The 22,932-nt window shown below is 38.4% G+C and overlaps 2 protein-coding genes across 3 annotated transcripts; one reads left to right on the forward strand and one right to left on the reverse strand.

Moving 5' to 3' along the window:
* Nucleotides 1-3,717: 3,717 nt before the first annotated feature.
* Nucleotides 3,718-16,046, forward strand: LOC307152395 (protein mono-ADP-ribosyltransferase PARP14-like). Of its 2 annotated transcripts, none has more exons than XM_079860978.1 (17): nucleotides 3,718-3,972; nucleotides 4,414-4,532; nucleotides 5,844-5,874; nucleotides 6,159-6,362; nucleotides 7,216-7,449; nucleotides 7,578-9,979; nucleotides 10,219-10,455; nucleotides 10,676-10,885; nucleotides 12,568-12,676; nucleotides 13,019-13,168; nucleotides 13,260-13,322; nucleotides 13,426-13,608; nucleotides 13,704-13,910; nucleotides 14,007-14,612; nucleotides 14,698-14,849; nucleotides 14,982-15,156; nucleotides 15,475-16,046. In XM_079860978.1, exons 1-17 carry the CDS (start codon nucleotides 3,798-3,800, stop codon nucleotides 15,753-15,755), a joined length of 5,538 nt encoding a protein of 1,845 aa, XP_079717104.1. In that variant the 5' UTR covers nucleotides 3,718-3,797; the 3' UTR covers nucleotides 15,756-16,046. The 2 variants fall into 2 exon arrangements, with proteins under 2 accessions (XP_079717104.1, XP_079717105.1); XM_079860979.1 differs by having other exon boundaries at nucleotides 12,568-12,655.
* A 1,105-nt stretch (nucleotides 16,047-17,151) lies between these two features.
* hrh2b (histamine receptor H2b) lies at nucleotides 17,152-19,011 on the reverse strand (the record flags this gene model as incomplete). The annotated part of the gene is made up of 2 exons (XM_079860999.1): nucleotides 17,152-17,482; nucleotides 18,391-19,011. The coding sequence occupies 2 exons, from the start codon at nucleotides 19,009-19,011 to the stop codon at nucleotides 17,153-17,155; spliced, it is 951 nt and encodes a 316-aa protein (XP_079717125.1). The 3' UTR covers nucleotide 17,152.
* Nucleotides 19,012-22,932: the final 3,921 nt, after the last annotated feature.

The following is a 22,932-nucleotide window of genomic DNA, read 5'->3' on the forward strand; positions in this document are numbered from 1 at the left end:
TGTTTTCTTGGCACACTTTAGGCCCCTTAGTGCCAATTGGGCATCGTTTAAATGCCACGGCCTACCTGAGCATTGTTTCTGACCATGTCCATCCCTTTATGACTACCATGTACCCATCCTCTGATGGCTACTTCCAGCAGGATAATGCACCATGTCACAAAGCTCGAATCATTTCAAATTGGTTTCTTGAACATGACAATGAGTTCACTGTACTAAAATGGCCCCCACAGTCACCAGATCTCAACCCAATAGAGCATCTTTGGGATGTGGTTGAATGGGAGCTTCGTGCCCTGGATGTGCATCCCACAAATCTCCATCAACTGCAAGATGCTATCCTATCAATATGGGCCAACATTTCTAAAGAATGCTTTCAGCACCTTGTTGAATCAATGCCACGTAGAATTAAGGCAGTTCTGAAGGCGAAAGGGGGTCAAACACAGTATAGTATGGTGTTCCTAATAACAGGTCAAGCGCTCATTGAAGGCTTTAAGGTATGTTGACTATCGCAATGTGATGAGGGCTATATGGGGTTAGTCAAGTTTAATGGGGTTTATTGTATGTTTTAGCTGAACATTCGCGAGTGCATCCTGACATTGTGATATGGGTGGTTCGTGATGTGTGTGTGATTCTCGTGTGGTACGTATGATTTAGTAAATGTTTTATATCCCTTGATTGAAGTAATGTTAGACCTTGATCTGAGTGTTACGTTTTGTTTTGCAGTCTCCCGCATACCACGTGATTAACTCGGGTCGTGCTGCTGTTTTTCATGATTAGGTTATTTCCTTTGTTTTTTGTGACTAGATATCAGTTTCTGTGTTTTGGTTTGCTTTCATTTTTATGGTTTGGGTTATTTTATTTCTTTAATGACGTTGGTTTGACCAGGGTGATTTGGGCCATATAGTGGCCGTGTGGTGTAATTGTATATCAGCGTGTAGTGTCTAACACTTGAGTATGTCGGGGTCCTCGACGAGGTAGGACGGATCATTATCCGTGCACCAACTGATCTGGTCTATCATATTTGTGTCTGATGTGATTTTTGTATTTATATCGCACCCACTAATCTTTTCTTTTTTTGGTTTGAGTCAAGGCGGAGTGTACCGAGGGGGAGGCTAGGCACCTGGGTGAACACATTTGCTGTGAGGTTGGAGCACCAGGGTTCAAGCACCTCTTCCTCTTTGGTTTGCCGTGCACACATAAATGGTTGAGAGCACAATTGTTTACAGCTAGCTTGCCACCCCTAAAGTAAACTTTAGCCTTGTAGTGTATAGCCTTGTAGTGTATATTCTTTGTATTTATTATTTTCTTGTTTTATTTTGTGGGGATGCTATATTAATTTCTTTTGTGAGGTTTTTCAGTGTTTGAATCAGCCATGTGGGGAGGAATGTTCTTTTAACAATTGACCTATCCTATTCTTATAATAAACTTGTTAGTGATTTACCCTATGAATAAATGCCAGTAGAATATTTTACGCACAAAATAAAATTTATTTTGTTTATTGGATGACACGACTCTTGCCTTTTCTCTGCACCACCGAACCTGGGTTCCTTTAATATTTCCTTGGGCGCAATTCCCAAGGTGGCGTAGTCCATGCTATCTGGATTTGGTTATACTAAAACATACCGCTCTGGTTACATATGTGACAGAGCGGTATAGGCTTTTTAATACATAATCTATCTTATGGTGATAATTGTCGACTACGCCACCCTAAATCAATCAGGGAATATCTAAATAACCCAGTAATGAACACTAGGTCACACAGGTTCGTGTGTGCCAGGGAGGTCAGAGACACAAGTACAAAATAATTGAATAAACACTTTATTAATGTACAAAAAGTTAAAATATGTTCTGCTTTAAAAAGGCGCCCAGCGCTACATTTACTAAAAATAACATTTAGCAAGAGAAATCACAGAGGGCAGTATGAAATGGCAGCACAAACACAGTCCTCTACCCACAAGGGTAGGAGGAGTCTAAAAAAAAGGTATGCAAATATAACTCACAGGTCAGACCAAGAAAGAATATGTACAAAACCACCAGGCTGAGTCTACCGGCGGAAGGACCACTTAATGGCTTTTCCAAAAGCGCAATCCTATTCACACACACACACACACACACACACACACGTCACCGTGCACTTGGATCACACACGCAGGCACTTCAAAAGTGTCACCCACGGCAACACCACCACAACACTGCAAGAGAAGGTCCTTCCGCCTGGTCACCTCAGTTCCTGGAGGAATCAAAATAAATAAACAATTGAGTTAATAAAACCCCCAAATAATAAACAAAGAAAATATCACAGCCAAATTACACATACAATAATCAAGGTCCACAATGACACACACTTAGATAAAAATCTAAACAAAATACACAAGGCTGAACTAAAAAAAAAAACAACAAAAAAATAGAGCTGGTGCAACGCACACACACTGATTCTCATACACTAATAGTCAGATTAACGTTATAACTTTGTCACTCTAAAAAGAGGAAGTAGACGATACAAATCCTGTTGACGTGTTTGCTGGCCCACGGCGCGATCACAGCGCAAACACCGTGGTTCTCCAAAATGGACTCAGGTTATACCAAGCGCAATCACTGCAGAAACGAGAGGGAGATAGAGAAGAACGGTCCGAAGGACGAGAGAAAAGACCCACGCCTCACGAAAGCCTTAAAGGAAGCGAGATGTTACTAATGCTCATTTTACTACAATTTTCCAGCCATCTTACATAACACTTACCACAAGAGGATATCCCTCACATATAATTCCCACAGGCTAACGCTACTGTTTACAGCATTCATCAAAACCGCCGATTAGCTGGGGTAAGACTCTATTGCTATACCGCACCCAATCACTGCATACAGAGACAGCAGCACATACCTGAAGGGTGAGCAGACACTCACTCTGAGACACACACTCAAGCGCACCGTCGGAAAAGTGCTAAGGGAAAGTTACAATTTGAAGAGATGACAACATCAGTAGAGTTCTAAACACAGGATTTAAACCAGCCGCTACAATCACATACCTGAATTTCCAGTGAATGGACGCACGAGGGGGCGGAGCAAAGACGTGACGCATCTCAGGATACAGCCAACCCGCATTAAAAAATAGACCATACTCCCCCCTGATAGGACACCACAACTGTCAATCACTTAACTAATCCTGTCCCACATTACACACACACACACACACACACACACACACACACACACACACACACACACACATATATATATATATATATATATAAAACAAAATAAAGAATATATATATATATATATATATATATATATATATATATATATATATATATATATATATATAAGGTAAACGAATATAATCAATTATTTGTTTAACATAATTAATTGTTTCAGAGTTGCAGAGGTTTTTCAAATCCTGCTGCTGTAGACAGTGCTCCCAAAGTATCATTTAAGCAGAATATTAATTATAAATGGTAAGATGTTCACTCTGTCTAGCGATGTGTTTATGCTGGTTTGTCTTTTAATAATAAAACATAAGTAAAAGTTTGCTGGAACACCAGACGGCTCCCAATGCTACAGTTAAATGTTAATATAATACGCATACCACTGCGTTTATTAACTGTTCTCGGATCAAAGTTTATATAAACAATCGCACTAGCGTTCATGTGTTGTAAACTATTTTTTACAGTCTATGGTTGTAAACAGGCCACACTCTCGGTTTCATGACAAACTGACGGAGAAACGAAAGTGAAAATAAGCAGGCGGGCGTGATTATAAACACTGACACGCAAGTCATTTCCTCGTTGACCAGAACGATCACGATGGACGAATATCCCCTCACTGTCGAGGGAGACTGGGGAACTGAACACGCTAAAAGTGTGAAAAATAAACTTCATATTCACTTTCAGAGTAAGAAGAAATCTCAGGGAGGAGACTGCGTCGTGCAATATAATGGCGAGAGCAACTCTGCTACGATTCTGTTCAAATCATCTGACAGTAAGTGCTAAACACAAAGGCATAACATATGTTAACAAAATAACACGTTTTGTGTTGTTTAGTAATGTAATAAAGCTGTCGAGACATGTAATGTAATTTCAGGTTCAAACACAAAGTGCGATAAACTTTCACGAATTAGCCTATAGGCTAATCTGTGAATCTTCTGATAACTCTTATAGCCACCGTTGTTATCCTTTTAAAGAAAAGTAAAAAGTTATGAATACTTACAAGGCTAAACCTGACATTTGCATACCTTGTTGCAAGTAATGAATAAGAATAATAGCAAAATCCTGACTGAATTTTGGGACACATGTAAGAATTGTGAGCTTACAGCCTATCACGTAACGACAACTCTGTGTTGTTGTTGTTTATTGTGGTATGTTCTTTGTCTTAAAGTGTTGTGATGATGTATCTGACTAAGTCTGGTTGTTTGTGTTTAAGTCCGAGATGCCGTACTCTCCCAGGAAGAACACTTTATTACTATTGACAGTCAGAAAATCAAGCTGAAAGTGTACAAACCCAGCGATGTAGAGGAACAGGCAGACAGCACTGGACAAAAGGTGAGTAGACATTGCAGAATGCAGATTTAAGACCACAATGCTTTTACAATAAAACCTGAGCTTAGTGGCTTAAAAAAATCAAATCCTTTGCAGGTCAAACAAAATTAGCAAAATGGTCTATCACAAAATATTAATTCAGTTATGGTTGAGATGTAGATGCATTTTAGAGTTTATATAAAGATGGTTGTCATTTCTCTATATTGTTGAAAAATTCTAGAGTAGAGAGAACAAATAACTTGTTTAATAGTGTTCATCATTTACATAATTGTAAACAGTGTTGGGAGTAATGCATTACAAGTAACATGAGTTTCATGATCAGATTACTTTTTCACTTGTAAAGTAACGCATTACTCTTAAATTTACAACAAAATATGAGGGACCTTTTAAAATAAATAACGTAAGTTACTTTGATTACACATTTATTGACTGACAGTTCTCCTGTCCCCATGTTGAGAGAAATCGAAATCGGGAGTTTGGTTTGTGTGAGGGACCAAGCAGTCAAGGGCAAAGGACACAGGATTTCCAACCAAAAATTATTTATTAAATGCAAAAAACAAAGTTACAAATTAAATAACTTGAAAAACTGACTGAAAATAAAGTCAGGTCTGGGCCCATAACAATAGTAAACGAAAGAAAATCAAACTAAAACAGAAATCAAACAAACAAACTAAACAAAGAAAACATGGCTTTCAAATGCCACACATGGGGAAACTTATATACACCAAGGACTAGTCCATTACACACACATAGGGAACAACAAACATCAATTAAACACAGTTAGAATGAATAAAATAATTCATCCACAAAAAAATAAAGAAATGGGTCATAAACAAATTAGTTATATACATAGACAATTATAATAAACAAAAATAAACAGATAAACAAACAAAAAAATATGCTTTGAATTTAATGTCTTTTCTGCTGACCTTCAATTATCCAATTCAGTCATATTAATAAGCAAAAATGACTTTAGTTAAACATCACATTTCTTCTCCTGTGTTCTGTTCTTCTGCAATCCAGAATGGCAGCACAGCTGAAAGGTTTGTTTGAGCTGCATCCTCTACTGTTCAGTCAGATGTGAATTTTCCTTTCCTTCAGCCTGAGGCTTATTCATTGTTAAAAGGGCCTTTACATCTGCAAAAATATACATTTTTGTTGATGTTTATTAAAAACAAACAAGCTCAGCCTAGATGAGAAAACTTACATAAAAAGTAACACTATTAGTTACTTTTCAGGGAGTAATGCAATATTGTTATACATTACTTTTAAAAGTTACTTTCCCAACACTGATTGTAAATGCTGTGCTTTCAGGTGGACCAGGCATGTGGATATCAGGAACCAAGTGAGTAAATCATCTGGACTTTGGTCTCTGACTGCATACATGCATGTGATCTTTTATTAGTTAGGTTATCGTGCTGTTATTGCTGATGTACTTTTTAACACATTTGTTTTCAATGTCAAAGATATTTATTACTAAATGATATAAAACATTATTTTGTTGGTTAACAGTAGTTGATACTGTTAACTGACTTTACAAAAAAATCATCCTTTAATGCTTTTAATCATCCTTTTTTACATCCTGCAATAATATTTTATAAATATATTTCACTTTTATTTTGCCTGAAGATCAAAGTGCCCCTCAAACTGATTTGGATGTGAAGAAGCCTCAAGAGTCAAGTGCTGTGGTCTTGGAGAACCTTCCAGATGAGATTAAACAAGATGTTTTGACTCTTTTGGTGGAGAACATTACAAGTCTTTCTGAAAATGACTTTACCATGGAATTAATACCAGAATTAAGAAAAGCAGTTGTGACCTTTAAAAATCCCAGTGGTGAGTTATCATATAACATATACATACTTTTTTTTATCATAATGTAAGCATATTTCAGTTAGTCAAACTCTTTTGCACCAAAAACTTAATCTTGATTGCTTAAGCTTTATGTGATGGTCTTTTTGGCCTGGAGGAAATTTGAAAACTGAAGAAAATTGTAGATCTAAAAATTAGATTTTTATAAAATTAACACCTTTGATATTTTGCTGGTATATATTGTTGTATGCTATTATGACTTGACAGGGGCATGGGAAGAAGGTTGAGGTTGGGGTTGCTGTGGGGTTTGTTTTGGTTCACAACATTTAAATAAGAAATATTATCGAGTCTATAAAACATGCAAAACTCCACAAAGCACAAAAAGCGTATCGGTGAGAACAATCGTTTAAACAGCATACACATATTTGACTGCACATCACTTTTTTGACATTATTGACACTGCTTGCAATCGTAATGCAACGGACCGATATATGGGACATAAAAATAAAAAATAAAATGTGCAGTGTTTTAGTTATTTTTAACGTTTCTTGAGTGAGCCATGGTTTAAAGGAAGGCTTTTTAACTTTTTTGAACCAGAAGTGCCTTGAATCTTTTTTTCTATAAATGCAAGTTTGAAACCCAACCAAAGAGCAGCTTCTGGGTCCTTCCAGCAAGCAGCGCTCCAAGATGTTTTCCTTGATGTGTAAATAACACTTTTTTTTAAATAAAGTGTTTATCACAAATAAATTATCAAATGCTAAAAATGAATAAATGTAATTTAGCAAAAATTTGCAATCCTGTGAAAATGGAGTGCTGCAGCACCCGTACTTCCCGCGCCCCTGATCAAATGCATTCTGTTATCTATCATTTCTGACAGATGCAGTAAAGTTCCTTGAGGACAGCAGAACGCATAATAAGTTCAAGAAGAATGATCTGAGGGCCCGTGCACTGGAGAGAAGCACATGTGTGCGGGTGGAGAATCTTCCAGCTGAGGCCAACAACAACAAGATGCTGCTGGAGCTGTATTTTGAGAAATGGGGTGGTCCAGTAGAGGAAGTTATCACAATTCCATCAGAGCAAGCAGCCATTATTACCTTTCAGGAGGAAGAAGGTATAAATACATGTGAAATTGCTGGTAGTCTTTGCTGTTACAGTTATGGATTTGGTTTCATTTATTTACCTAATTTAGACAATATCAGTGCATTTATTCATTGTACCTGCAACTTTCATTCTTTATAGCCATAGAGAGAGTTTTGAAGCAAGAGAATAACATCTGTGGAGTTCCAGTCAAGATATATCCCTACTTTAAATCACTGGATACAGTCTTGTATGGTGGCAACAGACCACATTTGAAGCTGCCTGAACCCATTACAGTCAGTGTACATCCTGCCATCAGGGAGTTCCTCTTCAAAAAAGGGGAGATTTCCTCTATTAAAGACCAGATGAGCTCACATTTCTGCCAAATAAACATGGACAAACCTGAAGCTTTGCTCAGTCCTGATCCAGCATTACTGAAACAGAAAGGAGTTACCAGAAGACACATTGATGGCTGGAGTAAGAATGCCTGTGATGCCTTCAAGAAAATAATCTCAAACTACACAACGTCTGAGTGGCCGGTGTCACACCCCTTGTGGTCTAAAGTGGAGAGTGATGTAAAGGAATTGGTGAAAGATAAGGTTTTCACAGATATGGATGACACTAAAGGTGTCCTGACACTGGCGGGAATGACCCATGAGATAACTGGACTGAAGCCCATCATGGAGAAAATTATAGAGAGAGCAACAAATCAAATAGAGAGAGAGAAGAACAGTGTGACAGACCATATGGAGATTTCTCCTGCCATGTACTCTCTATTTTTACAAGATGGCCTGAAAAGTGCTGTTCCTCCACACCTGCTCATTGACTACAACAAAAAAATAAACAGCTTAGTTTTTGCAGGTCTTCATACAGAAATTCTTGCCTTCAAGAATTGGGTCCTTGAGAAGAAAATAAACATGAAACAGAAGCTCTTAAAGATTGACCGTTCAGTTTTGGAGTTCCTGAGAACAGTGAACTGTGATGAAATGTCCACAGATCTCTTTATATCTCATGGAATAACTGCTGTCTACACAATCGAAAATGAAGATGTTGTTGTGATTGGGAGCACAGAAAAAGCACTTGTTGAGGCAGAGAAGAGGGTGAATATGGTTCTTACATCCAAAGACCTCATTATAGAAGATCAGGGTGTCCTTCAAATGTCAGAGTGGCAGGATCTCAAAAAACAATTGCAAGAATTGTTCAATACTTCCAAAAAGACATCTGTGATTATAAACTTTTCTAAACAGAGAGACAAAATAATAGTGACTGGATTCAGAGAACCAGTGATGGAGGTCAGTGAGAACTTAGGACGTTTCATTGTAGAACACAGTAGAATTGAAGAAACTGTTCGTGTCAAATCACATGCAGCAGTTGAATTCATAAAAGACAGAAAATCACAAGACTGGCAACATTCAATGAAGTCTGAGGAGGTGAAAGTGAATTTTGATTCAAAGAGACCCTGGATCAAACTGTCTGGACAGCGTATATTTGTCCAGCCAGCTATGACTGTCTTTAAAAGGTTGGCAGATGCTCTCTACACAGACACACACATCATTAAAAAGGCAGGAGCAAAGAAGTACTTCAAGGAACAGGGTAAAATGATGCTCTCAATGCTGTTGAAGGAAAAAAAAATTGTGGTGGTGCTCCAGGAAGATAACATGCTGGAAGAGGAGGGTGAATTTTCTGTAAGCAGTTTTGAAGATTTTGGCCAGGTCTCTTGTGAAGTTCGAACACCAGGTGGAATAACTGTTACTGTCAGGATGGCAGACATTTGCAAGCTCAGTGTTGATGCTGTGGTCAATGCTGCTAATGAAGATCTGATGCACAGCGGTGGTGTAGCTTCCGCACTTCTACAAGCTGCCGGACCATGTCTACAGCAATACTCTGACCATTACATAAAAGTAAATGGGCGTCTGAAGCCTGGAGATGCCATCATCACTGACGCTGGTCGTCTTCCCTGTAAATATGTGGTACACGCTGTTGGACCTCGCTTCAGCGATTCAGACCGACATACCACAGTGCAACGCCTGAGACGTGCTGTGAGGGAAAGCTTGAACCAGGCGTCGAGCAAAAACTGCTCCTCCATTGCAATTCCAGTTATTAGTTCAGGGATATTTGGTTGTCCTCTTGAACTTTGCACTGAATCAATCACCAAGGAAGTGTGTGAGTACATTGAAGATAATAACCGTAGAGGCTCCAGTAGCACATTAACTGAGATTCACTTGGTTGACAACAATGGTAGCAATGTAAAAGCCATGGCTGAAGCTGTCAGAAAGGAGTTTGCTGCTTATAACCCCAAAATGACTGTCCCTCAGCAAAACAAACCTCATGGGTATAGTAACTATGGACAGGGCTATCCTGAAAGTGGCCGTGGAAACTATGGCCAAAGAAACCAAGTGTTTGAAGGTCCCAAAGACCGGGGTAATAAAGACTTTGAAGAAAAAGCGCACTCAGGCTCGGGTGGCAGATCTGATAAATCTGAAAGGTTGAGTGTTCTTACGACCAAAACTACAAAAGAGGAACTAAAAATCAATCTGAGCTCAGGGAACATCCAGGATGCACGTGTAAGTGAATTCTAGATTATTTGTTACTTATAAAACCAGAAAAATAGCTTTTAATAAACAGAGCAATTCCAAGAAGGTCCTCGCATGATCTGTGCTTGGGCCCTGATTAGTCTTTTTTGACTGGATGCCAAATATCTAAAAATCATTTAAAAAAATGACCTGAGAAGATATTACACTGCAAATATATTATTTTTTAATATTCTCCCTCTTCAGAAATGACTTATTAGTTTCTCCTGCAGGCTGATATCATTGTAAACACTATATCGGAGGACTTGGACCTCAATAAAGGTGCCGTCTCCAGAGCACTCCTTCAGACTGCAGGTCATCAGCTCCAGTCAGAAATCAACAGAGCTGCTCACTCAGACAATCTGAATTATGGTGAAATGGTCATCACAGATGGTTATAAGCTGAATTGTTCCAAAGTCTTCCATGTAGTTTGCCCAGTTTGGAACGGTGGACAAGACTCGGCAGATAGGGTGAGACATAATTTACCTCAAGTTATATTTATTTTTGTTTTTCAGTTAATCATTTTTATGTTGAATATAAATTAACATTATTTATTAACAGTAATTGCTGGCATATTGTAAATTGTTAAATGAATAATGCAAATGTGCCTCATATGTAGGCTTTATTTATTTACTTCAATTGTACCTTTTTTAAAGATCATAACAGATGTGTTTATTCAAATTTTAAAAGGTACTCGTTCAGATCATTAGAGATTGCCTGAAAAAAGCAGATTCCTGCAGAATGGCTTCAGTCGTCTTCCCAGCTATCGGCACTGGGAATCTTGGCTTTCCTAAAGATCTGGTGGCCAGAATCATGCTGACAGAATTCCAGGAATTTAACTGTACAAATCTTCAAGAGGTAACTGTGATCGTGCACCCTTCTGACAAAGAGAGCATTCAGGTGAGTGAAGGAAAAGTAGATTCAAGGACCATAAAGCACACATTTTTTAAAATCTCAAAATATATTGTTGTTGTTGTTGTTGTTAAAGGGGGGGGGGTGAATTGCTGTTTCATGCATACTGAGTTTTTTACACTGTTAAAGAGTTGGATTCCCATGCTAAACATGGACAAAGTTTCAAAAGTTAAGTTGTACGTTTGAAGGAGTATTTTTGTTCCAAAAATACTCCTTCCGGTTTGTCACAAGTTTCGGAAAGTTTTTTTCGAGTATGGCTCTGTCTTACGTAAGATGGGGCGGAATTTCCTTATATGGGTCCTAAGGGCACTTCCCCCGGAAAGACGCGCGCGCGCCCGTACACCAGAGAGAGAGAGAGAGAGCGAAAGCAGTACGTTACCTCATCAAAGCGCTCTGCTCAGCTCACCAAAGAAGTGTGTTTTTGGTTGCCAGCCAGGGCAAGACACCCCTGCACAGATTCCCAAAGAACCCAGCGTTAGGAACAGTGGATGCAGATTGTTTTTCCGGGGCAAAAACGGAGTTGTGCGAGACTGTTTGTTCCCTGCATTTCGACGTTGATTGTTTTATAAACAAAGCCCAGATCGACGGATTTGCTTAAGGATCGAGCAATCACAATGATAAAGGTTTGCGATTGCAGGCGGTGAGTAAACTGCTTAAAATGTCTCTCTGGGGCTGTTTACACCTGGCCACTTCATGCGTTTTCTCAGATCGGATAGCTATCCAATCGTGAAAAGACCAGGTGTAAATGCCCTCCGAAACGCATTCGAGACAGATTTGAATCCGATCGCTCAAACCACTTCAGGAGGTGGTCTGGGCCGCATTCCAGACGAAACTGGACAAGTGTAAATGCATCTGGTTGTTGAAACCACATATGTAAATTGTACTCCTCCCAAAAATGCTAAAATATAAACGTGTGAGAGCGTGTTATAGGCTATATGTCATGTTATAGCCAGGTATGACGACGCTACTGGAACACGCGCGTCACTGCAGATGAGCAGCTTAGCATCTATTCATTAATCCAACGTGCAAACTATCGCAAATCAAAGTGAAACTAAGTCGCAGACGCTTAACACACAATCATCATCATTAAAAGTAAAGAAACGAAGTGATCTTACCAGGGCTGTTGCCGCTCTCTCTTATTGTGGTGTTTGATTTTGAAATTTTAGCTGATGAACAATAAAATGCAGCTCATATCTGTTGCTTTCGTGACGTGCACTTCATTAAATCTGCATATAGCGCGGGAATTGAAGATCGGATTTAAATCCGTTTCGCAAAAACACATTTATGTGACCAGGTGTAAATGGAATCGTTTTGATAAATCAGATAGCTATCCGATCTGAGAAAACGCATGAAGTGGCCAAGTGTAAACAGCCCCTCTGTGTTGTTGTTAGGTTGGTTAGCACAGCTTTAGCTCCGCCCACACGGCCCGCCTCCAGACGCTCGGTTTTTTCCGGAAAAACTCGGTACAGCCTATCTGTCTTTTATAAATATAATAAAACTAAAGACTTTTTGGAGATACTACTCTATAGGTACTCAGGATTAACAGGAGATTGACTGAAAATGAGCATTTCACCCCCCCTTTAAACCACTTTTTTTGTTTACATTTTGATAATCTACCATAGTTGCTCATGTTAATGTTGTCTTGTATATTTCTGTTCTTTATCTATTAGTGCTTTACCAGCATCTTTAGACAAAGGATCCAAGGTCCCATCACAAAAGGAGCACATCAATATTCAGTGCCTATAATAAAAAATTCTGGCAAGTCAGCTCAGACCTCTGGTAACTTTCTTATCTGATGTCCATCCCACTTATTTTTATGCTGTTCTCACTGAATGCAAAGATTTGTAATTAAAATATTTATTCTGATACATTATAGCTAATTTATTATTCAACCAAATTATAAAACCAGATGTTGATTAGTGGTCAATAGTAAAAGTTTTAACATACATGACAAACAGTTTCGTTTGTATGATATAAAGTTTATTATAAGAATATTTTCAATTTGTTAGCAAAAGTTAATTAATATATTGAATTATATAGAGCAGTTAAATTGTGTAATCAGGTTAACATTTTGTGATTTTTTCCATACATCTCTGCGTTGTATTATTTTCTTATAATTAGGGTTTGTTGGCAAAGTTTCCACTCCCTCTCTTGGGGTGCACACTATGCAGCTGGGTCGAGTGACTCTGGAGGTTTCATCAGGAGATATAACTAAAGAGAAAATGGATGCAATTGTCAACTCCTCAAATCAGACTTTTTCTCTGAAAGCAGGTTAATCAAACTTCATTTCAGTTTCATTTCGAATTAATTTCACAAACAAAGAGAATTACAATGTAACTGCCAATTTCTCTTTGTAATCCAGGAGTATCAAAGGCCATTTTAGACGCCGCTGGATTACAAGTGGAAGATGAATGTTCACAGATTGGTTTGTAGTCATTCAAATTTGATATTTTATCTTTTAGATTTATACGTCAACAGTGATCTAATGGACTTTATATACTATTGGTAAACCCATTTTTTTCCAATAGTGGGATCATCAAACACGCAGCAAACAGAGATTGTGACCTCAGGCGGGCGCCTGCCATGTGGAAACATCATCCATATTATTGGTCGCAATAGTCCATCTGACATTAAGGATGTCGTTTTGTCTGTTCTGAAGTTGTGTGAGACAAGCCAAATTACTTCTGTTGCCTTCCCAGCTCTTGGCACTGGTAAGACTCTTTGTCTGGTCTTATGTTTATACAGTAGTTGCAGTACATTGCTGATTATTTTCTTTTTTTTGGTAAATTTGTCTGTAACCCTTTAGGTCAGGGAGGTGCAAAACCAGCTGATGTTGCAGATGCAATGGTTGATGCAGTTGTTGACTTTGTGAAGAAAAAGAAACCAGTGCATGTAAAGTTTGTGAAGTTTCTAATATTCCAGACGAACATGTTGGGAGACTTCCACCAAAGCATGGTCAGAAGATCTGGTGAGAAAGTAGAGGAGGATAAAGGTCTGTTTACCAAAATTAAAGGTCAGTAAACAATAAAAATAATGATTTTTCTATTAATCTGAATTTGTTATTAAATTAAAAATAATTGATCTTTATTTCTTTCTATCAAACCTGCAGACTTTTTTTTGGGGGGAAATTCAGAATCTCCCACAAATGAAGAGTTTGTGATGGTGGGTGAGGAAATTGAGCCAGCTGTGTTCCAGCTGTGTGGAGAGACACCAGAGGACCTGAAGGAAGCCAAAGACATGATCAACGGCTTGATAGTACGGGAGCATTTGACCGCCCCAATCCGTGATCCAGCCATTGCTCATTTCACAAAGGAGGATGTAGAAATACTGAACGGCATGCAGAGGGAGTTCACAGTCAGTGTCCAACTTGAGAAGAAAGGCCCAGACTCTGTCGTCACATTGGAGGGACTGACAAGAGACGTTCACTGTGTAGAGAGTCGTATTCGGGACATGATCCGCAAGGTGGAAAGGAATGAAACCCGAAGACGTGAGGCATTTATGATCAGCAGTGTAGTCAAGTGGCAATATCAGGAGAATGGACGCAGCATCATAGACTTTGATATGCTGACTAATTATGACCTGGAAAAGGCCTTTCAGAACCAGCAACCTTCAGTGAGAATCAAGATTAATAATGATGATTATGATGCCGATTTAGTACGCAAAGAAGCCAGAAGAGGGAGAATGAGGATTGAACTAAATAGAGTAGATCTGCAAGGTATGAATATTTTATCATTTAGACAATGATCCAAAGGCCATCATGTACAAAGATTAGTTATTCATGTTTTTGTTCTTGTCCATAGATGCAGCTGCAGCTCGAAGTTCTTTGCCTTCACACTGGGAGGACATGAAAGGAAATTCGGTTGTTCTTGTAAAACTCACAGCAGGCTCGACTGAATATGACGAAGTGGAGAAAGAGTTCAGAAGAACCCGACTACGTTCTAACATCATTGAAGTAAGACTAAACTAAGGAGAAGGAGGAATGTGTATTTATTAGTTTGGAAAGGTTTTGGTTTTATAATTTAGCACTATAGTAATAGTGTAATAGTAATGTTTTATTAAGCTGAATGTTTATTCTTGTCTTTAGATTGAAAGAGTTCAGAACAGCACACTTTGGAGAAACTACATGATCAAAAAGGAGGAACTGGAAGACAAAAACAACCACAAAAACAATGAACAGCGTCTCTTCCACGGCACTGGCCCTGATAAGACAGATCAGATCAACCACCATGGCTTCAATCGCAGCTACGCTGGGGCACATGGTATTAGTTTGTTACAAAGTTCAGTTTAGGGAAGCAGAACCGGCAAACATTAAATGTAAACTTTAATACTAAAATAAACATAAATAACAAAGTGAAAAGAGTGGCAGTTAGCAAGAATACAGCTCATATAAACAATCAAATAACAACTTAAAATGTCCCAGGCCTTGTCCTCTTTCACCCTTCACTGTCCTCACTCTGCTCCCGTGGCTTTTGGCCCCGCCCTGCTCTCGACACTGTTAAATCCAGCATAAACTTTATTTGCACTTGTATCAATTTTTCTTTTAAACCAACATTATATTTCTCTTGTTCTATTTTTAGGAGCCATGTATGGGAATGGTTCATATTTTGCTGTGGACCCGAGTTACTCAGCCCAAGGCTACTCAAATCCTGATGTCAACGGACATAAACGCATGTACCTCGCCAGGGTGCTTGTTGGTGATTTCACTCAGGGAAAACGAGGCCTTCCTGTTCCCCCTGCGAAGAGCACCAATAGTGCTGATCTTTATAACAGTGTGACAGACAACAAAAGCAACCCAACCATGTTTGTGATCTTCAATGATGTACAGGCTTACCCAGAATACTTAATCACCTTCCAGTAGTAATTTGTTGTTGTTGCTATTTTTATTAGGTTGAACTGAGTGGTACAGTATATAACGTGTAAAATATGTACTAGCAGGAATTACATAAATGATTGCAATAATCTTTACTGTGGCAAATGAGAATGAGGGAAAAAATGAGAGGACAGTAATGTTATCCTTAGAAAGGCTTTGTCCAAACCTTTGATTTTGGTTTAATCTCATGGTTCTCTTTTAATCTTCGGGCTAATCCGCAAAAGATTTGTTTTTATCCTGCTAATTTAGCATATAATAAATAAAAGCCAAAAAGGAAAATGGTTTGTGCTGAGCATTTCTGTTTTACAGTGGATGAAAGACCACATTGATTTCAAATTAAATTATGTAAATGTAACAAAAGTTTTGACTGAAATACCATTAGCAAATAAAACATTATTTGAAACATTTCAAATTAGTCTCATTTTACAGTACGTCACTGGATACATCTCTGTATAACGTTACAGTTAACTGCTAAAGTCGACAGGGGTGGGATGAGCCCCCCCTAAACACTTGTCTTGGCCACTCAGTCACAACTTAGGCAAAGAAAGCATTAATCTTTTTATTTTTTATTTTTTTTTGTGCATTGTCAAAAGCAAAAGCTATGTGTTGAGAAGTTTAAGGAATTTTGCCACAGTGGTTGAAAGTCACTAATGAAATGGCCTCGGTGTTGTAGAAAAGCAGAGGCTGTCAGTCACGAGCGATAACAAGCATAAATATTTCCATGCAATGCACACATTTTATCCATGTGGAAGTATCTATTTTCTGTAGATGAAGACTTCCTATTCCTTCTGATGTTATTGCCAACTATGTCAATCTAATAATTAAATATTAGTGCATTTGGAATGTCTAGGTAGCATTTGTATATTGTTGAATCTGGTTTTATAATTCAAGAGTCATTGCAGGCCATTATCTTCATTTTGGGATTCTAGCATACTTAATGTATTATGCATTCATGCAGTTATTTTCTCAAAGTCTGAAATGAGTCCTGGTATTGTAACGGCCACTTTGTGCTTTTATGTTAATCTGAGGTAAAATGAGAACTGTGCATGTGCGTTGAGTGTCAGTAATCATTTGACAGGTGAGGAGAAGAGATAACCGCTCTACCGACCTTTGTACTCTTTCTTTTATTACCTTTTATATTTGTGACCAGAGTTGGATGTTTGTTTGTATACTTTTTCTCACTCAATCCCCATGTATGCGGATGAGTGTGACGTTTGAGTAATTTTATTAAACACAGGGAAAATACGCCGTCTCTCGTGCATCTTTTCCTCCGACACCTATTGTTTTTTTCTCTCTGGGCAACATCTCAACTTTGCGTTACAGTATCCACTGCATGTTTCGTTGAATAGCTATGAGTATGTTTCATTTAGAAGGGCATTCATTGTTCAGACAAAAGGCAAATCCTGATTGCTGCGTCTACAGCAGAGCAGCTGTGCGCATGCCCGACGGAAATCCCGGTTCAAGGCTGGGTAGAGAATGGGGTTCAGTGCAGAGTTGAGGTATCCCAACCAAAGAACGATAGAGTGAGTCAATTTGTTCGGATGGGTCTCTGCCCACATTCCCATGTATGTGAAGTAGGTAAAATAGGGGAACCAGCAGATGACAAAAGCACCAAGCACAGCTGCCAGGGTCACTGTGGCTTTGTGTTCCCGCGCAGTGGCAACTGCATTGGCAGCCTGAGCAAAGGATGGAGTGGTTGCCCGTATACGACGCACCTAAAAGTGAGACATGAAGAGAGAGTGAGACAGGGAACAGAGAAATTGTGTTTTTTTTTGTTTTGTTTCGCCTTTTCTGGGGGAATGCAATAGTTATGAGGTGGGTCAATGACAAATAAGTGTCCACAAAAAAAAAAAAAAAAAAAAAAAAAATAGTGTTGGAATGTGCCTTTTTTTTTTTTTTTGGAATGTACTCTTTTTAGTCATATTTGTGTCATATTGTTAAAACATTTAATACCATCAACATGTTAAAATTAGTGAATTCTGTCACTTAGTGTAAAAACTAAAGCTAAAAACTTTTTTTAATGCAAATTTCATTATTTACTCAATTAAATATACTTATTTTACAACACAAAAATGTCAAATTATATAATATTTTAAGAAAGATTATGATCTTGATTTTGATCTCTCTATGATGTAATTTCCTGTTTCATGCATGCTTGTAGTCTGCTTCACTTATTCTAAATATTAAGCAGTGCGACTTTTTGGTTGTTGAAATATTTAATTTATATGAAGATTATGCCAGACTGCTTAATAAGGTTTTCTTTTCAATATTTTAACTTTCTACATTCTACATCTTTCTTCATTATGATATCAGGGCAGTTGTTTTATCCTGAATTATTATAGAATAATTTGTATAAAATAACTCTGTGGAGCTATCAAAACATTTGCTTCAGATTCCCGACATGCCCTGCATTAACAATGGTCGTTTTGGCAACCAATAGCTGACATTTTTCTTTTACTTTATTCTTATACCCCCACACAAATACAAAATGAATTTTAATTCAGAAATTAAAAACATGTCCATCATAGAAGATGTGTATTCAAATCATTGCATGTTTGAATTGAATAATATACATAGATCGGGACATAATTGTCACGTCATTTACCCAAGTGAAGAAACGTACCTGCTCTCGTGCAACACAAAATATCCGATGGTACATTCCACACATGACCAGCAGAGGGAGGTAGAAGATTCCAAATGCTTTGAGAAGCACATACTTATTATTCCATTCATAGCGGCAGGTCCTGCCTTCCTCTCCTTCATCCCACATGACCCAGTCCAGGTTTTGCACTCTGAAGTTAGGTGTGTTCCAGCCTAGGTTAATAGACACAAAGGACACAGCCAGAGAGCACATCCAGATTCCAGTCAGTGTGATCGCCACCCGTCTAGGTGTGACCCTCCTGGGATAGCAGAGCGGGCTGGAAATGGCAAGATAACGATCAACACTAATGGCTAGTAGAGTGAGGATTGAAGCACTGCAGAGCATCACATCCAAAGAGATGTAGATGTTGCAAAAAACACCTCCGAGAGGCCATCTCCCATTGCGTAATTCCAGCATGGCAGAGAGCGGAAGGACCAGCAAACCCAGCAGCAAGTCTGTCACAGCCAGTGATAGTATAAAACAGCTACTAATCTGGTGCAGACGCCGACTGGTGGCCACAGCCAGACAAACCAGTACGTTTCCACAAATGGTCAGAGCAATGAAGCCCACCAATACCACCCAGCGCAGGGTAGTGAACGTCATTGTTAGCTGCTGAAGCAGGAAAGCTTGGAGATTTTTGTCCTTAAATGTCAAAGTGATATCCAAACTAGTTTAGTCAGGACTCCACGTGTCATCTGTTTTTCTCAAACATTTACATTGGGTGCTATAAAACTGCCATAACATTACCATCTATGGCCACGGCTCAGATATCAGCCCAGGCTCATTCCTACAAGGAAAAAAGAACATGGTTACAGAAAAAGCAGCCATTTTGGTAATTCATTTAGAACCTTTAGTAATGTGTAATACTTCAAATGTTACAGTACTTAATCCCATCCCAGTTTAAAGTGCTGTAGGTTAATTTGAAAAGTTTAACTCGGTGGCGCTATCAAAACATTTGCTTCACATTCCCGACCTTCGCTGCATTTACTCTACCAATGGTGTGAATTTGGGAAAGGGTGAATCAAGGAATCCATCCGATTGATCAACCAATAGTAGGTGGGAGCATGTTTAGAAACATTATTTGAAACCAATATTTATTTTTGACTAAATAGATGGTAGACATTTTCTCCCTGGTTTCACAGACAAGGCTTAAGCCTATAGTCCCAGACTAAATTACACGTTTGAGCTGTTTTAATTGAAAGCAACTTGCACTGACATATCTCAAAACATTTCAGTGCCGGTGTTTTGTCTCAAGATGCACACCTGTTTTTTTTTTTTTTTTTTTTTTTTTTTCAAATGCATGTTTATAAAAGCTACTTAAATGTCCTAATTGAACTAAGGCCTAATCATGGCTTAATCTAAGCCCTGTATGTGAAACCAGACCTTCATCATGTTATTAACTATTATAGGCTTATTGGAAAAACATGTCTCTAGAGATGGGTATTTTAAAAATGCTTTGTGAAGCTTTGAAAATTCTGAAAATCATTTGTTTCGAACCAGTCATTAGCATGTTATTCCAGGTTAGGGTATGGGGTAGGACTTAGTATTTGTTGTAGCTTTAGGAGAGTTTGACAATGTGGCGTTGTGCAGGCACCAAACAAACGCAATGCATTTTGGTTAGAAAGTCTGTCCAGCTTTGGTCATGTGCTATTAAAGTAATGCAAGAGCAATGATTCCAGCCACCTGGGTCAGGGACTGCACTTGTCCCAAATCGGTTGAACACAGGACACAGCTGTTTCACGATTGGCTGGATTCACCGAAGACAATGATCACATGTGTTTCGTGGTTTATTCTAACACATTCAGCTCAGCTGATGCTCACAAATTCACTTTTCATGTAACCTTAATGTTGTGTCATGCTTATCAAAAGAACACGAATAAAAAATAGACCCACTATTATGTTTTTGTGGCTTATGTTGAACTTTACTCTAGTACAAATTGCCTCTGTATTAAGCAGTACATAAAGTATTGAATGAAAAGTGTCCCTGTTCCTTCATGAAATCGTCTGAGAGGTCTGTGCATTTGACAAATATTGCATCTAATCCACATCATATAGTAAAATATGGTAATATACTGTAATAATAAAGGATGCAAACATCTCACAAGCATCACTACAGGAAGCAGAAAGTGTCCAACTTCAAGTTTCAATATTCAAATCCTCCCTGACTGCAACTGATCTCACCTATTAGTGGATGCCTAGTATAGTTCAACTCGAACACATCTTAGGTATATGGAATCAGCAATCAGCTGTGATTGACATGACCGGTGAAATCTTTAGAGCCCACTGTCGAGGCAGAGTTTGTGCTGAACTGGTTTGAAAAAATAAAAAGTGTATCAAACTGCCAAAGTCATGTGATTTCAGTTCATGAGCTTTGTTTCATAACTATTTCAAAACATTTTGAAATTTCAATTGGTCACTAATATAGGGAACGATTTCTGTGATCCAATGAACATGATTTTTATTTTTTACCTAATCTTGGTTTTATAAATATTTAGACATTTTAATTAAACATTAGTACAATAAAAAGGAAGAGTGGTTGTTAAAAGTATCTTGGCCTGATTTACCAAGCTCTCCATAAAACCAGGGGGGCAGTGTTTCGGAAAACATTGAAGCTTCCCCGGGCGCCGCCATTGATTAGCGGACCCCCACCTGCTGTTAGCATTCCATTGACTCTCATTCATTTTGGCGTCACTTTGACAGCGAATAACTTTACATCTGAGGCGTTTAAAGACTCCATTTGTCCATTATTTATTTCTAAACAAACACGGAAATGTATAAAAGGCTCCATTACCTTGTATCTTACGTTAAGAGATTACCGTATGGACAGGAGGAGAAGCTCGCGGGCAATCGGGGGGACGTGGAGGCAAAATGACAAAGTAATTAATCAGAATACTTAGCAAAAGTTTCTCCTGCTCCAAGCTCATGGACAGCTCCTACTCACACTCTCCGTCTCTACAAGTTTCGGAAGGGAATGATTCAAATTTCTCTTGGCACTGCTACTAGAAGACAGACGGGTTGCTCACGTCACATCTACGTCGTCAAGCTCAGTTTGAGTCTGCGCAGTACGCTCAGCCATCAGGAAGTGAGTGCTTCTAATTGACTTCACTTTTCTCCATTGAATCCAATGTCCATGTTTTGAAAAACTTGTAAATATTCAGTTCACTGCAGTTTCCAGCTCAAATTACCCGCTAGTGACAACTTTCAGTGTTAACAACATTTACTCCCTTTCACAAATATTATGATTACAGAGGCATATTATCAATTAAGTCTTATTTTCATGCGGTATCCTGTCCAATATGACCTCAAACACTTTTAGCACAATGCATGATGCATAATGTATGCATTTAAAAAGTAATACATTTTGACATTTGCATCACATAATCAGCTCCAAATATGTGGCTTTTCTGTAAACTTGCTTGGAAGCTCAGTCACAGTAAAAGAGACAAAGGACTAAAATGACATGGTTCCTTCAGAAAATGCTTTTTTATTTCATGTTTTCTTTTGATAACATTAGTTAGGTATGGTTTAGGGTATGGATTAGTGTAGGTGTTATATTACTTGTTTCAAATGCAATATAGCATTAACCTTTTAACACCACTCAACAGATATTTAATTTCTGACTTGCCGTCCCAGACAGCATGGTAACATTGATTCAATATTGAGTTTTGATCCAAACCATCATTTTGGTTGACATCAACATTTCAATGTTTAAAGTGTGTTGGATCAGCATTGAAATGTTGATGAAAGGGAACACAAGGTGCATCCTATACGGAAGTCTTGTGTGTTTGACATGCATGAACTCTCCGAGTTTCAAACAATGGTGCATATAATGTATTTCTGTTTTTAGCATGCTTTTTACTTGCATTTTATTTATTGTTACTAAATCTACTAACATACATTAATTTTCCAAGTAAGTAAAGTGTTGAAATAAATCGCACAGATAGCATGGGAACATTAATACAATGTTGAGTTTTGATCCAAACCATAATTTTGGTTGAGATTGACATTTCAGTGTTTAAAGTGTGTTGGATCAGCATTGAAATTTTGATGAAAGCCAACAGCACACATGGGTGGAGACAGTGACATTGAACTAACAGTGATTTGTAGTTGATGAGCACAAGATCATACAGGCAGGTATCTCTGCAGAACACTAGTGGGTGTTTGTCTATCAGTGGGGCGTTTTCAAACCACAATGGGCATTTTCAACCGCTTTACCTGATTTGCTCTAATCCAGTGGGGGCTTGGTTTAGGGGTGGGGTGGTTTAGCAAGTCTGTTGAAAAATGGTTGAAAAACATTTATTGCAGTTTGAAATTGGCCACTGATTGGTAAACGCCCATTTTGGTTTTGCATGTGCACTTCTCATGTGCACTTCTCAGTAGTGTAATGCTTCCTCATTAGAGAGAAAACACAGGTGCATCCTATACAGAAGTCTGGTTTGTTGAAGCACCTGACATACTTACATGACTTCTCTAGCACAGTTTCAAACAATGGTGCTCTACATACTTAAAAAATGCACATTACTT

Source organism: Squalius cephalus, assembly GCF_949319135.1.
Source record: "Squalius cephalus genome assembly, chromosome: 24".
NCBI classification, from domain to species: domain Eukaryota; kingdom Metazoa; phylum Chordata; class Actinopteri; order Cypriniformes; family Leuciscidae; genus Squalius; species Squalius cephalus.